The sequence below is a fragment of the Cucurbita pepo genome, chromosome 14, assembly GCF_057944985.1.
Source record: "Cucurbita pepo subsp. pepo isolate OVF chromosome 14, ASM5794498v1, whole genome shotgun sequence".
Classification (NCBI taxonomy): domain Eukaryota; kingdom Viridiplantae; phylum Streptophyta; class Magnoliopsida; order Cucurbitales; family Cucurbitaceae; genus Cucurbita; species Cucurbita pepo.
The window spans coordinates 10204236-10218459 of record NC_141811.1 but is presented as its reverse complement, the minus strand read 5'-3'; the positions used below and the strand labels follow the sequence as shown (position 1 = coordinate 10218459).

Below are 14224 nucleotides of genomic sequence, written 5' to 3'. Positions count from 1 at the left end.
GATGTATCAAAATGTTAAGGGATGAGACATAGGACTGCTTACCCACCCAAGTTCCAATTGGGTAAGTAACTTGAAAAGCAAGGAACACCCAACCTTAAGAATGATGATGAATCTTCTATTTCAATACACAACTGAATCCACAATTAATGGCCAAAAGACAGAAGCTTGTTGCATAAGGCATCACAATCCAACTAATTAATGAAAAAAAACCCATTTAAGTAATAGCAGATGATGTCATTTGAACTGAATTGTTTCTCCTTTGCACTAGAATGTAATTGTTGCAATAAGCATGATTGATTTACACTAAACAAAAGAAATCCAGAAAACATTCTACATTTGGTCAATGTGTTTTTTATGGCAGAGATTTTGCTCTAGGCAACTATTTTCCCTCCTGATAGCATCCAGATCAGCTTGTAGTTTGTTAAAATCTAAACTTCGGGATGCCGAGGCCCCTATCTTCTTCTCGTATTCTGCAGTTTCTCTTCTTAATCTATCCGTGGACAGGATTTTGTTCGAGATCTCTCCGAAATTCTCATGGATACTAGTCAGGAGTTTGTGTGCTTTCTTGCCTATGCCTTCTTTTTTTGCTTCCCTACACAGGATATGAATCAGAGTCAGCTAGTTTCCTAAGCAAGATAAAAGGTCGATTTTTTTCGGTCGAGTATGAAACATAAATGAGGGACGAGATACGGGACGCTATTACTACATCATTGTCAACCAACTGATTAATACCACTTAAAACAATGATGTAATAGTTCTGTTTCAGTTCTCACTAGTTCTATGGTGCATACCTGAGAACTAGCTCATCCACAATTGCGTAGGTTCTATGGAGGCGTTCTTGAATATTGTTACTTTCTAGCTGAAGCGCTCTAGTTTCTTTAAGGATTCGGTCGATGTCAGCATCTTGTTTCCGACTATTTTTTGTGATCTCCTTCACCCTATCGATGTAGGATCGTCTCGGTGCCTGTTTTGGCTGCTTCTTAAGCTCTGTTGAGAGATTATAATTTTCTTCCTCCCTGAAGGATGTGTAACAATATTTGAGGAAAAATCATTAGTGTTCGACACAAGCAAGAGATAATAACAAGCCAACAGGACGCCCCACTGCTTATAATTTTTTGCGTTGCATATCATGTTTAGGAAGTTTTCTTCGAGTTGCCCCACCCACCCAAAAAGTAAAAATGATGAAATGTGTCAAGATTACAAGAGAAACCGGGAAGTGACTTTTGAATATAAATGCTAACATAACACGCAATAGATCCCCATAAACTCTCCACAAAAGTACAGATTACTCTTTGATACAGTAACATCAAATTTAATATGACAAACCCACCCACCCCAAAAGGAAGAGATCTAATTATGATATCACTTTATATAAAGACAGGTTAATAATGATTTTCAAAACCTAGCTTTCTCAAGAAACCACAAATGATTAAGATGTAAGATATTGATAATTGATAGTAAGTTCTGGATGATTTTTATTATAAAAAAATTAATTGGAGAACTTCTTCTACATGCAGTTTTGGAACAAAAACCAATTAAGTACTTCCTCTTGAGATACTACTGCTTTCAAGTACTATTTCAATTTTTAAGAGAACTTAAGTTTGTGTAATAAAATACCAACCAAGGCTGAAAACTGGCTAACATCAGGGCTGAAAACTTGCTAACATGAGAGCTTTCGCTGCCAGCTCAACATGGTGCAGTCAATAAGGACTAGTATAAAGGGGAGTGTTAAAATAACATCACTAACCCAATAGGGTCAAGCCCAATAATTGTATGAGCCCATTGTCTATGTATTTTAGGAAAAGTCTATGTATTTTAGAAAAATGATTTAGGTATTTTAGAAATAAATGGTTAGACATTATAGGAATAAATTGTCTAGCATCTGCTATAAATACCCCTCCACCCTATCAAATCACAGGGTGCAAGTAGTTTCTATAGAATGTCTTGTAATCTTTTCTCGATTGGTGTTAATGAAGAGTGCGAGTGTTTCCCACAGAGAGTTGTGTTCAACAAACAAAATTGTAGAAAGTGATTTTGATGAGCTGAAAGCACTTTCACCCTCCAAAAGTAATCCAAAATTCATTCTAAACCTAAGACGTTGGAGAGTATCTCCAAATTACTTCGTATCTAAAACATCTGTTTCCTGTGACAGTAGTTTTATTTTGAAAAATATAACTAGATATACTGCAAATATTTCAGAGATTTCAGTAAGGATTAATTTTCATTTCATATTTAATATTCAAAGAAGTAGCATACCGCCTCCTGATTTCCGACTCAATGAGCTGCTTTTCCAATTCAAACTCTCTCAATTTTTGCAGCTTTTCTTGAGCCTTCGGATTACTTACGCATAGTGATTCTTGAAGATTTCGCCTTTTATTTTCTAAAAGCTCCTTCTCTGCAGCCCTGTAGAGTCAATGATAAAGAAAAAGTAAATGAAATCTATATCTTTGTATTAGGACTTAACTTCTCTTTGAATTTGGGTTTTAAAATTCAAAATGAAGAAGCAGTATGAAAATTAATCCAGATATCAAACTGAAACGATGTCCCACCACCCCGACTTCACTGCAAGAAGATTCAGCTTTCTAGAATTGATTTGCTCCTCCAGTTCCTGAAGATGGACTTCAATCGAACGATTATCATCAAATACAATTCCGGTCGCTGCCTTCAACCTTTCTAACTCTACATGAAGATGCTCTAATTCAGAAGCTTTTGTACTGACCTCTTCCAATGGTCTGATCTCTTGATCCTGAAATTGCTCAGCCTCAATTCTCATTTAAAACAAGAATAGAAGATATACAATATTCTTTATATCATCTAATCAAATAACCTTTTCCCAAGCGGCTGACCATTTCATTCTTTTCTCTTATACACAACAGATTTTAATAATTGTTTGAAGTTAGAAGCCACAAGAAGAACTTACTTCATCATTCTTTTGAATGTAAGAACTAACTTCATGTCTGGAAATTGATACTTGTCCATTATTCCCCTGCACTGCAACTGATTCGTTTCCTGAAACCTCAGACTGATCTTTGGGAGCATTAACAAGGTTATCAAACATAGCTGCTTCACCGGAATCAGAGAATCGACCGACGCTGGAATCTGAAGATTTTGTCTCTTCAACAATAATATTAAGATCCGAAAGCTTGTTCTCAACCTTCTGATGGGTAAAAACGGAATCATCAGTGTCGATATCGTCTGATTGGCCCAACACATAGTGGCATTTGAGAGTGTCAGCTTTCGTTTCTTTTCTGCCATCACCATCTTCCAAAACCTTGGATTTTCCATCAGAAACTTCAGGAAGTCTCTCCACCAAGAATCTTATCAACTTATACAAGTCCTCTTCAGATGGATACAAGAACTGTTGTAAGCAACACATGTAGTCTGTTTCTAAGTACAACAGCAGATGGATATCCAAAACAAATGCCTTAGCTTTTGCTAATGTCCAAGAAGTTAAGTGGTCAAAAGAAATAGAACACATCCTATTTAGTTCCTAGACACTGAAAAGTTTCCAGTACTCATAAACTTTCGGGTATACTTCGATCACCAATAATAGAAACAGAACGCTCACAATGCATGTCTACAAAAATCAGAGCTGACTAAATAGACAAAATTCGAGTAAATTCATAAATGAACCAAATATAAACAACAACAGAATCGGTATGTTCGTCCATAAGCAAACAGATTTCTCGCAATCGCCCAAAATATTCCGAAATTCAAGCAGACAGAAAAGGGGACATACCTTGTGGAAGCTCATATCTCCTATGTAACCCAGATCCTTAATAGCGGAAGCGATTTCAGTACATATCTTGAACTGATCGGCGACGGAGTCCGGCAGAGAAGTGGCGTAGGGGATTTGAGTTTGGCCATGTATTCGATTCAAGACTTGAGCACAGATCGAGAACAAGAGCGGAGGAGTTAAGTTCCGAATCGAGGAAACATCTGGAGGGACTGAAACACCCGATTTTTGGAGGGAATTCAGTAGGATTTCCTGAGATTCCTCCATTGCCGCTGTTCGTATTTCTACACTTTTCCTTTTCGCTTCAGACTTCTGACGGGGAAAATGCATTCGTACACGAGAACAAAATAATTTTCGAGGCTAAATTAATAATAATAATAAAAAAAAAAATTCCAAACAAATACCCAATAGGTTAAATTAATTATAAAAAAAAATTAAAAACTTTTAAAAATTTTAAAAATACATCCGTTCCATTGATACCATCCCATTTTTTTAAAATGTTAAAAAATACATTTATCATGAGTACGTAGAATAGATCATATTACTGAGATAATCTAGTGATTTACTTGTTTATTATCCTGAATCAAGGAGAATCTATGATTTTCTAAATTATCTATGATTTCTTGGCTTTGGTAAAGGAGAATCTATGATTTTCTGAATTATCTATGATTTCTTGGCTTTGTTACCAAATCTATGATTTCATGATTTTCTGAATTATCTATGATTTCTTGGCTTTGTTACCAAATCTATGATTTCATGGTTTGTTACCATGTAATATTCATTACACATTGCATATATGTCTGTCTCATTCAACCTAATATGGTATATGTTTAAAAAATACCTATAAAATTTAAAAAATAACGTTAACACTCTTTACCGTCATAAATAAAAGTTTAAAAAAATGTAACGGCCCAGATTCACCCCTAGCCCTTGTAAATGTTGGTTTGTTCTCCTCACCAACCAATGTTGGGACATCACAAAAAATGAAGTAAAAAAGAGTTAAATTCATAATATAGATTTTTTTTTTTCTTAATGAATGCCTGAGAATTAAGATTTTAGTAAATTTGAAAATGGTTAAAATTAAAATCGAGAGTTTAGAGATTTTAATTTATACCGAGTGATAAATAATTTCAAAAGAAATAAGAAATAGTTAGACCATTTATAAGTCAGCCTAACGGGTAATTGATCCATGTATGTCATAAACCAAAACGAAGTTCATCTATTATATGTATCTCGATCGAACATTTTCCTATTTAAAATGAAACACTCTTTTTTATGTCTCTCGTTGTCAACTTCATATATAAAAGGTTCGTTTCAGTCGTTCTCTGTAAACTATACGAAATCTTCGCGTTCATAGTTAAATTTCCAAAGCAAACAAGTTTTTTAAGAATACTTTTTTTAATTTCCGTAACTTTTGTCGAATTTTGAAATCATTTGTTAAACTCATAGGTAAAAACAGCGTCTATGAACATACAAAGTGAAATAGTTATCGAGTAGTTCGAAGTTTAGATCGAGAAAGTTCATAGGGTTGGCATGGAGAGTTAGAAAAATCCTGAATATGATGGCACTTTATGTGTGTAAAATAGAAGCAAAACAGTAATAAAAATAAGCATGGGAAGGCTGTGGGTCACCAAGCAGCATCCTGCCATTGATATGTAGGCAAGTTTTGGGTCTGATACAGTTGAAAAACTTCTCTTCTTAATCCTCTCCCTCCCTTTCTCTCTCTAAACAACATGGAAATTAGGAGAGAGGATGAAATTCAAGACATTCCCTCACCCATGCAACTTCCAACCAAAAACATCCACTCTGAGGTTAACATTCAAATTGAGACGTGTGATGCGAATCGGAGTTCTCCGCTTCCGATTTTTCTCAAGGTAAAGATTTTGTCTACATGGGTTTCTCACTAGTTGAGTAGACAATGTCGTTCTTTGTTTTAGAATGTTGTGACAATAACCTCATCGTACTACTTTCTTCATTTTGATTTATGAACTTCATATATCTTCGATTGTAGTTTGAACATGTTTCAATTTTTCTCAAGGGAAAGATTTCGTCTAGATGGGGTTTTCACTGTTCGAGTAAACAATCTCGTTCTTTGTTTTAGGATCTCGTGATGATAACCTTAAGTTTTCGTCCTACTTTCTTCGATTTGGTTTATGAACTTTCGAACTTGTTTCATATATCTTCATTTGCAGTTTAAAGATGTTCCGTTTTTTCTCAAGGTAAAGATTTTGTCTAGACGGGCTTCTCATAAACAATGTCGTTCTTTGTTTTAGGTTCTCGTGACAATAACCCTAAGTTTTCATACTACTTTCTTCATTTTGGTTTATGAACTTTCGAACGTGTTTGTTTCATATATCTTCACTTGCAGTTTGAAGATATACCATTCTTTTTCCGTCAAAGTAAAGATTTCATCTAGACAAGTTTCCCACCGCTTGAGTAAACAATGTCGTTCTTTGTTGTAGGATCTTTGTGACGATAACCTTAAACTTTCGTACTACTTTCTTCATTTTGGCTTATAAACTTTCGGATGTATTGTTTCATATATCTTGACTTGTAGTTTGAAGATGTTCCGATTTTTCTAGAGGTAAGGATTTCGTCTAGACGGGTTTCTCACCGTTCGAGTAAACAATATCGTTCTTCGTTTTAAGATCTCATGACGATAACCTTGAACTCTCGTACTAATTTATTTCATTTTGGTTTATGAACTTTCGAACGTGACTTGCAGTTTGAAGATGTGGAATACAAAGTGAAGAACAAGCAAGGCTCCACCAAGAACAATCCATTAAAGGCAGTGTTATCAAGGGTTGGCTCACAAGGCAGGATGGACCAAGACAGCTACAAGAAGATCTTAAAGGGAATAACAGGAAGGGTTGGGCCAGGGGAAATACTTGCTTTGATGGGCGCTTCAGGCAGTGGAAAAACAACGCTATTGAAAGTGATTGGAGGAAGATTACTTGAAAATGTCAAAGGAAATATTACATATAATGACATTTCATACACTACTGCCCTTAAAAGAAGGTCACTTTCTCTGTTTATAAAGCAAACAAGTGCCTAATGTTGTTCTAAGTCCTAACCTCTTAGCCACTCTTTCGTAACAGGATTGGGTTTGTGACTCAAGACGACGTGCTGTTCCCACAATTAACAGTCGAAGAAACCTTACTCGTCTCTGCGTTTCTTCGGCTACCGAACAGTATGAACCGACAGCAAAAGTACGAGAGAGTCAACATGATAGTGAAGGAGCTAGGACTTGAAAGGTGTGTGTGTGTGTGTGTGTGTGTGTGTGTGTGTGTGTGTGTGTTATGGTAGCTAGTGATGTTCCATTCTTCAATTTTGACTCTTTTAAATGATGGTTTTCCTGCAGATGTCGCAACACAAAGATTGGTGGTAATTTTGGTAAAGGAATATCTGGAGGAGAAAGAAAGAGAACAAGCATAGGCTATGAAGTTCTTATCGATCCTTCGCTTCTATTACTCGATGAACCGACTTCTGGCCTTGACTCGAACTCGGCAAATAAGCTTCTTCTTGTTCTCAAAGGACTTGCCAAGGTACCATTAGGAAATTTTGAAGTACAAACATGGTTATATCTTGAGATTAAACATGAAACTCCACAGGCCGGACGGACAATAATCACTACCATACACCAGCCATCAAGCAGAATGTTTCACATGTTTGACAAACTCTTGCTGATATCAGAAGGATATCCTGTTTACTATGGGAAAGCTAAAGAATCAATGGAATACTTCTCATCTTTGAGATTTACACCACAAATTTCCATGAACCCTGCAGAGTTCTTGCTTGATCTAGCAACGGGACAAGTCGGTGACATAAGTCTTCCCGACGATCTATCGGCATCTCGAGGCTCGCTCGACACAGGCAAATCAATTATCAAGGTGGGTATCTCTTTAGATATTGTCATATTACTTCCAAAGGATTTGTTTTTTCATCCATTTTTCTTGATATGTGTGAATAGTATCTGCAAGTCAAGTACAAAACTCAGTTGGAGGTTCAAGAAAGAACAAAGAATGAAGCTGCAAAGGCACCAGAACATCTACAACAAGCTGTACAAGTTGGGAAGGATTGGACAATAAGCTGGTGGGAGCAATTTAGGATTGTTGCAAAGAGAACGTTCAAAGAAAGGAGCAAGGATTACTTTGATAAGCTAAGGCTACTTCAAGCTGTTGGAGTTGCACTGTTGTTAGGACTTCTTTGGTGGAAATCCAAGATCGACACTGAACCTCAGTTGCGAGATCAGGTCGTTGTTTCGGTTTTTTACATCATTCAACACAATATCAGTAAACTACCACTAAATCCAAAAGCTTAATCGTACAACTTTGAACTTGTTTTCAGATTGGCTTATTGTTCTACATTTGCATATTTTGGACATCTTCATCAATCTTTGGAGCGGTGTATGTGTTCCCATTTGAAAAGCTCTATCTAGTGAAAGAACAGAAAGCAGATATGTATCGACTAAGCGTGTACTACGTGAGCAGCACGCTCTGCGACATGATTGCACATGTGCTCTATCCAACACTGTTCATGCTCATTCTATACTTCATGGTTGATTTCAAGAGAACAGTTTCATGTTTCTTGCTAACATTGTTTGCAATACTATTGGTAGCTGTGACAAGCCAGGTGTTTAAAACTATTACAACATTGTCTTGTTTCATGAATGATTTGTGAACAGGGGAGATTAGATAGACTTAACATCTTCCTTTTATGTGATCAGGGGGCAGGAGAACTGTTTGGAGCTGCAGTTTTGAGTATCAGAAGGGCTGGGATGGTTGCCTCCTTGATACTCATGTTATTTCTTTTAACAGGAGGCTACTATGTACAGGTATCTAATCCCTTCTTTTCCATGTCAAGCATGAAAAATAATAAAATTTAACCAATCAATCTAGATTGTAAATGAACTTCTTAAACAAGTTGTCCTCTAAACACAACTTTGTTCTCTCGAGAACGATAATATCGATGAAAATATCAGTAAAATGTTGATGTGGATTCATGCGAGAACGGAAGTTGAAAACCCTATTAAGAACCCAGAAAAAAGCTCACAGATTATGTAAACTTTTATACTTTATGGCTGGGTTTGTTGCAGCATATACCAAAGTTCATGCGGTGGATGAAATACCTATCATTCATGTATTATGGGTTCAGACTACTTCTAAAAGTGCAGTACTCAGGAGACCAGTTATATGAGTGTCAAAGCACACAAGGCTGCAAGACTTTGCAGTCTTCTGCGTCCTTCGACACGGTCAGCCTCAACGGTGGCTTACAAGAAGTTTGGATTCTACTAGTCATGATCCTTGCCTACAGATTATGTGCCTACTTCTGCTTATATAAAAGAATCAGCCAATCTAATATTTGAACAAAAGCATCATTTCCATGTAAAATATGAGGTAAGACAGGTTCTTATGAAACCATTTTAATACTCATTCGTCCAATTGAAAACACAGACTAGATCATTTGATGCATGTTTAAGTTGCTATGATATGCGGATAAAACAAATGTCGAGTATTTTCAACGTGTTATGATACGTACACAGTTGTAGGGCTCACCTCACTCTAGATTTACATGGTCTTAGATTTTGATAACCATGTTACTTCATGTACTTATGCAAGAATTTTCGGTGGAAGTCATTCCTAATGGTGTCGTTTATAAAGCGCTTCGGAGTCTTTGTTTCACCACGGGCCTGATTCTTGAACACAACATCATCATCCCATCTGTCCCAAAAGTTACAAGGAAGTCCAATCATCAGAATGGAGTTTCACGTTAGATGAACCTAATAAACTAGTTAGGAAAATGGCTCAATCAGGCAACTAACCTTCTTTTGACACTAAAAGAGGCGGGCTGCTCATTCAGCAGCGGATTTCCTCGGAGTAACTCCGCTTCTTTGACTTTAAGCTCTTCCTCACGCTCCTGTCTTTCCTATACATTATAACGCAGATTAAACTAACTGAGGAAACAAAATTCAAACTCGGTTCATTTATCTTTACAGATTTGACCATTCGCCATTCAAACAATCCCAGTTAGTAATCACTCAACCGTGGTGCATTCTTCTAAAATCTTGGAGAAAAATAAAGGTACTGCAAAAGCACAAATTCACATCATGAAGCTATCTGGATGGACAAAAGGCTCACCTTCCGAAGCTTTTCCTCTGCTCTTTCCTTCTTTATTTGTTCCAGCTCAGCCAAAAGAGCTTCAGTATCATCCTCATCATCGTCTTCGTCGTCGTCATCACTACCATAAAAACAGATATTTCAATACTGAACCCCAAAAAAAACTAGATTAACAGGTCTTAGACCAAGGTTCAAATCATAAAAAACCTGAGTCATTGAGAAGTACAAAGGGAACAGGCTAGGCAACTAATACGATTAACGGAAAGCCAACTAACATACCTCTCACTGTCACTTTTGACATCCACGTCAGAATCGTCAGCATCTAAACTTCGTGGAATAATCCGATCTTCGATATCTCTCTTTCCACCTAATAATCATAAATAAAATCTGGTGAAGCAAACAATTACTGAATGTGTTATTAAATGAAAGCATAAAGGAGCTGATGAATTCACCTTCTAACAGAAGTTGGCTTCCTTTTCTATGTTCTCTATCATCTGCAAATTAAATAAAGGAAACACGACAGACTCATTGAAAACACGGTCAGACAACAAAACCGAAATAAGGATGTTTGACTGATATGAAAGGAAAAAAACAAAACAAAAAAACTCATTAAACATTTTTCTAAAGAATGGATGTCTTTACCATATGACTTATTCTTTGATGAAAAATGCCTCCTTTCACGATCTTCCAACTCGTCCCTGAGATTCCTCCTCTGCAATTCATCATGGGTATCTTGACCTTCCTTTCTACAAGCATCATTAATGACAAGTAATTAGAGACATAAAAATCTTGGAAGAAAAGTAACAGCGATGTATCCGAGGAAACATAAAACAAAGCAAAATGGGTGCCAATAACAAATATATAATGGAAGCTCAGAAGAACAGGGCTGATAAGGCTAATTTGTAATACTAGGTTAAAGCGCCGATTGGGAACTTGTTGATGGCACTCTCTTCTCCTATACGTAGACTTAAAACCCGTTCATAATGTTATAGTTGCTCCTGATTGGGAACTTGTTGATAGCACTCTCTTCTCCTATAGTGAATATCCTTAAACCTGATTTTTTTTTATAGTTGCTCCTGAGACTTATCTTCAAAATAGATTCATTACTCTTAGTCTTCAAAACTCTGAGACTTATCTTCCAAGTGAAAGCCTCAAGCAAGTGCTACCTAACCCCATATCCTTTAATCACTTTGTCTTTATAACAGGCACGCAAATCACAGGTTCTATCTTTATTGCCAATGCAATTGTAAAATATCTATCTTCAAAACTAAACTTTTTTTTTTTTTTAACAAGAAACAACTTCTTTTTCATAAATGAAAAGATACAAAATGTTAAAGGAAACAGGGGAAGAAGAAAAAAAACATCAACCAACCAAAACAACCGACCAAGAAAAAAAGGCCAAAACAGCAACTGCCAAGAAAGAATTACGAATTAGCTTCCACAAACAATAAGACTAACCAAAATCAAAACTATCCCATGATAAAGATCCCAAAAAACCAAAGAAAATGTTCAACTAGAGAAACCAGACAAAAATGACCACCCAGCTGCTCCTAATGCCTTCTGCAGACCAAACAAGAAGGAAGCTGCCACAAAGCTAAAAACACTTTGTACCAAATATCGCCAGGCAGGTATAAATAACCCAAAAAACTTCATCCAGTAACTGAAAATAAGGTTTAAATGGAAATAAACCCGATCCACCGAATCAAAAACTAAAGAAAAAAACCAACAAAAATCAATAAGGCACTAGAAAAACCACACAGCAGATTAGCCAAGTACTTCGAGAATACATAATCGAAAAAAACAAACAAACAGGATTCTATGTTTTTTTCTTCTTCTTTTTTCTTTGTTTTTTTTTTTTTTTTTTTTTTTTTCCTCTCCTTTTGAGTACCATGCGTGAGATCATGGAGATTTGAACCTCCGGCCATGAGGAAAGGAGTACATATCAATTACTATTGAGTTATGTCCATTTTGACATTGAGATCCCATGCTTCAATCTCGTAAAGCTCAAGGTCACAATCCTTTATGAAGGAAGAAAAATAACTTTTATCATTAAACGAACTCTTTGAAGGAGAGTTTGATTCTTTTTTGACATACTTTGGAACTGATCATCTTCGGCCGAGAAGAAAATAGACACTCACTAGAGAGAGAAAGATTCAACAAAGAACAAAAGAATGAAAGAATGAGCTATAAGAGAAGCTCCCAAAGCGGTGGGGACTCCAAACGCAATTGTCCCTCCTCCCCAACCTAAACTCAAACCTCTCGATCAAAGACAAAAGGATCCGGACATCTTTCCTGTGAGCTGTGATATATTTGCTTGGAACGCATTGGAAAGATAACCATTATTCAAATCTATGATTCTATAGTCCTTTCAAACATCACTTGGTGTATCAAGTCAAATATTAGTTTTAACTCTTCTTTGACTTCCATATACACAAATGGAAGAGGTTCTTGTAACTCCTTTAGAACCCCTTCAGTAATTTCTTTCATATCAATAAAAATTTATCTAAAAGGTTAGAAGATAATTACCAGCAGGAAGTCATTTAAAATCAGTTCAAACAACTCATTTGACAAGTGCCCACTGCCCACAATTGTTTGTGGCTAAGCATAAAATGGTCTATAAAAACTAAATCCCTACTTCGTTTCCTTTGGTTTCATTGTTTTTCCTTCTTTTTTTTTTCCCTTGTGCAGAAAAGGATAGATAAAACTATTTGAAAATGACAAAACAATTGCTTATAGGTCTCAAAGTGGGTTGACATTTAACCCCTTGATTTTTTATATTACCATTTTGGAATTATCCCTCCATTTTGTAACGAGTAGAAAAAGAGATTGCCAGTGGTAAGGAATTGTTGTGAAGTCCATTGTAGGAACAGTTAGATTCTTTTAGGACAGGATCAATACAGAAAGAAAGCCCAGCCCATAAACTTTCATGACTTAAATTCCCCAGCCTCCACCTCAATGTGTGTGACTGGGACAATTAATTAGGTATTAAATTGATCATTATCCTTGTGAATAAAAAATAAACGAGGATGAACTGCAGCAGAAGCCCAATTGATTAAAATCGTTCTACATTTCACATTGGCTAAACACCCAGAGAGATCATAGACAAGGACTCAGTAAGTTCGAGAGATTTTCCAAAGTTTTGAGTTCAAGCATCAAGTGGAAAGTTTAATATACTAAAAAATTTGTTGTCTCCAGGAGTTCTTGGAAGGGACAAAGTTTCTTGGGAATTAGTGGAAATGGACTATTAACCAAGTTCACCTCAGCTATGATCAAGGTAAACTGAATGAAAATTCTGTTCAACAGATCGCATCCACATTAAAACCAACTACCAAAAGATGTAATCATCACCTGAAAAGGTCTACCAGTAAACCAATTCAGTTCTTAGTAATCCAGTTAAAAACTCTACACTCACTAGAAAACTCAACGCACGTAGCAAACAAAACCCTAATGAATTCCTGTATGGATGTGCGATCATCATCTCTCAGAAGTCACAGCGCACGGACGATTATAATCAACCAAGAAAGAGAGACTTGGTACAAAGAACTCAACCAAAGGAAAACTAAAAGCGCTCTCTGCCCCATCTTCCTAGCACAAGAAACAGCTACATCTCTTAAATACACGCACCTGGGTTTCAAGGTCGTATGAGAAGCAATATCCCTGGATGAATATTTCTGGGATGGGCCGAAAATTCGAGTGCCACCTTGTTCATTTCCACCTTTAGCCGGTGCCCATGTTGGTCGAGCTGCAGTAGTCATCTCTAGATTTTTTCCTCGTCGCCTCGGGCCTTCAAATGCCAAGAAAATTGAAGAAGTTACACTTCAGATTCAGCATATAAAAACGAAACATTTCTATAACGTGAAAAGGGTACCCCACACAAACCAGAGAAAACCCTAACTCAATAAACTTGATTGGAATCGAATTCAAAGAACAAAAAAGGAAACTTGATGCGCTTGAACACATAAATACATGAAGAAACATAAGGAGATTTACCTCAGAAATCCCCCTTCTAATTGATTGATGATCGGTCTGCGAATTTGTAAGTCAGAACGAAGAAAAATCGTCGTGGGAGAGGTTACGAATCGGGTCCAACGCTCCTAATCCAAATGCCCAATGTCGGTTCCACGGCCGGTAAACCAAATTTGAATGCTAACATATATATTTTTTAAAATAAAAAACAATTAAAAATTCACTAAAATATTTTATTTAATATAAATATCTAAATGTTGTAATTAATATCTTTATCTAATTAACTAAATAACAAGACGAAATAATAACATTTTAATAATTATAATTATATTTTATGATTTTTATATTTTTATGATTTATAGATTACAAAATGTTTTTATGTTTACGAGTACCGTCGAGTTACAAA

General features: G+C 36.2%; 3 protein-coding genes across 6 annotated transcripts; 1 reads left to right on the top strand and 2 right to left on the bottom strand.

Moving 5' to 3' along the window:
* Nucleotides 1–213: 213 nt before the first annotated feature.
* On the bottom strand, nucleotides 214–4081 carry LOC111810789 (coiled-coil protein). 3 transcript variants are annotated; one of them, XM_023697580.2, is made up of 6 exons: nucleotides 3740–4081; nucleotides 2921–3387; nucleotides 2550–2746; nucleotides 2257–2403; nucleotides 792–1016; nucleotides 214–592 (listed from the first exon to the last, which is right to left on the bottom strand). In XM_023697580.2, the coding sequence occupies exons 2-6, from the start codon at nucleotides 3374–3376 to the stop codon at nucleotides 331–333; spliced, it is 1287 nt and encodes a 428-aa protein (XP_023553348.2). In that variant the 5' UTR covers nucleotides 3377–3387; nucleotides 3740–4081; the 3' UTR covers nucleotides 214–330. The 3 variants fall into 3 exon arrangements, with proteins under 3 accessions (XP_023553348.2, XP_023553349.2, XP_023553347.2); XM_023697581.2 differs by having other exon boundaries at nucleotides 2921–3381; XM_023697579.2 differs by having other exon boundaries at nucleotides 2921–3358.
* A 1116-nt stretch (nucleotides 4082–5197) lies between these two features.
* ABCG26 (ABC-2 type transporter family protein) lies at nucleotides 5198–9207 on the top strand. Of its 2 annotated transcripts, XM_023697561.2 has the most exons (9): nucleotides 5443–5610; nucleotides 6462–6754; nucleotides 6835–6990; nucleotides 7098–7281; nucleotides 7348–7626; nucleotides 7707–7988; nucleotides 8084–8368; nucleotides 8463–8570; nucleotides 8832–9207. In XM_023697561.2, exons 1-9 carry the CDS (start codon nucleotides 5470–5472, stop codon nucleotides 9099–9101), a joined length of 1998 nt encoding a protein of 665 aa, XP_023553329.2. In that variant the 5' UTR covers nucleotides 5443–5469; the 3' UTR covers nucleotides 9102–9207. The 2 variants fall into 2 exon arrangements, with proteins under 2 accessions (XP_086973719.1, XP_023553329.2); XM_087117593.1 differs by having other exon boundaries at nucleotides 5198–5610; nucleotides 7098–7626.
* Nucleotides 9143–13998, bottom strand: LOC111810812 (uncharacterized). The gene is made up of 8 exons (XM_023697616.2): nucleotides 13843–13998; nucleotides 13477–13636; nucleotides 10495–10598; nucleotides 10305–10346; nucleotides 10132–10219; nucleotides 9874–9973; nucleotides 9558–9661; nucleotides 9143–9456 (listed from the first exon to the last, which is right to left on the bottom strand). The coding sequence occupies exons 2-8, from the start codon at nucleotides 13605–13607 to the stop codon at nucleotides 9333–9335; spliced, it is 693 nt and encodes a 230-aa protein (XP_023553384.1). The 5' UTR covers nucleotides 13608–13636; nucleotides 13843–13998; the 3' UTR covers nucleotides 9143–9332.
* Nucleotides 13999–14224: the final 226 nt, after the last annotated feature.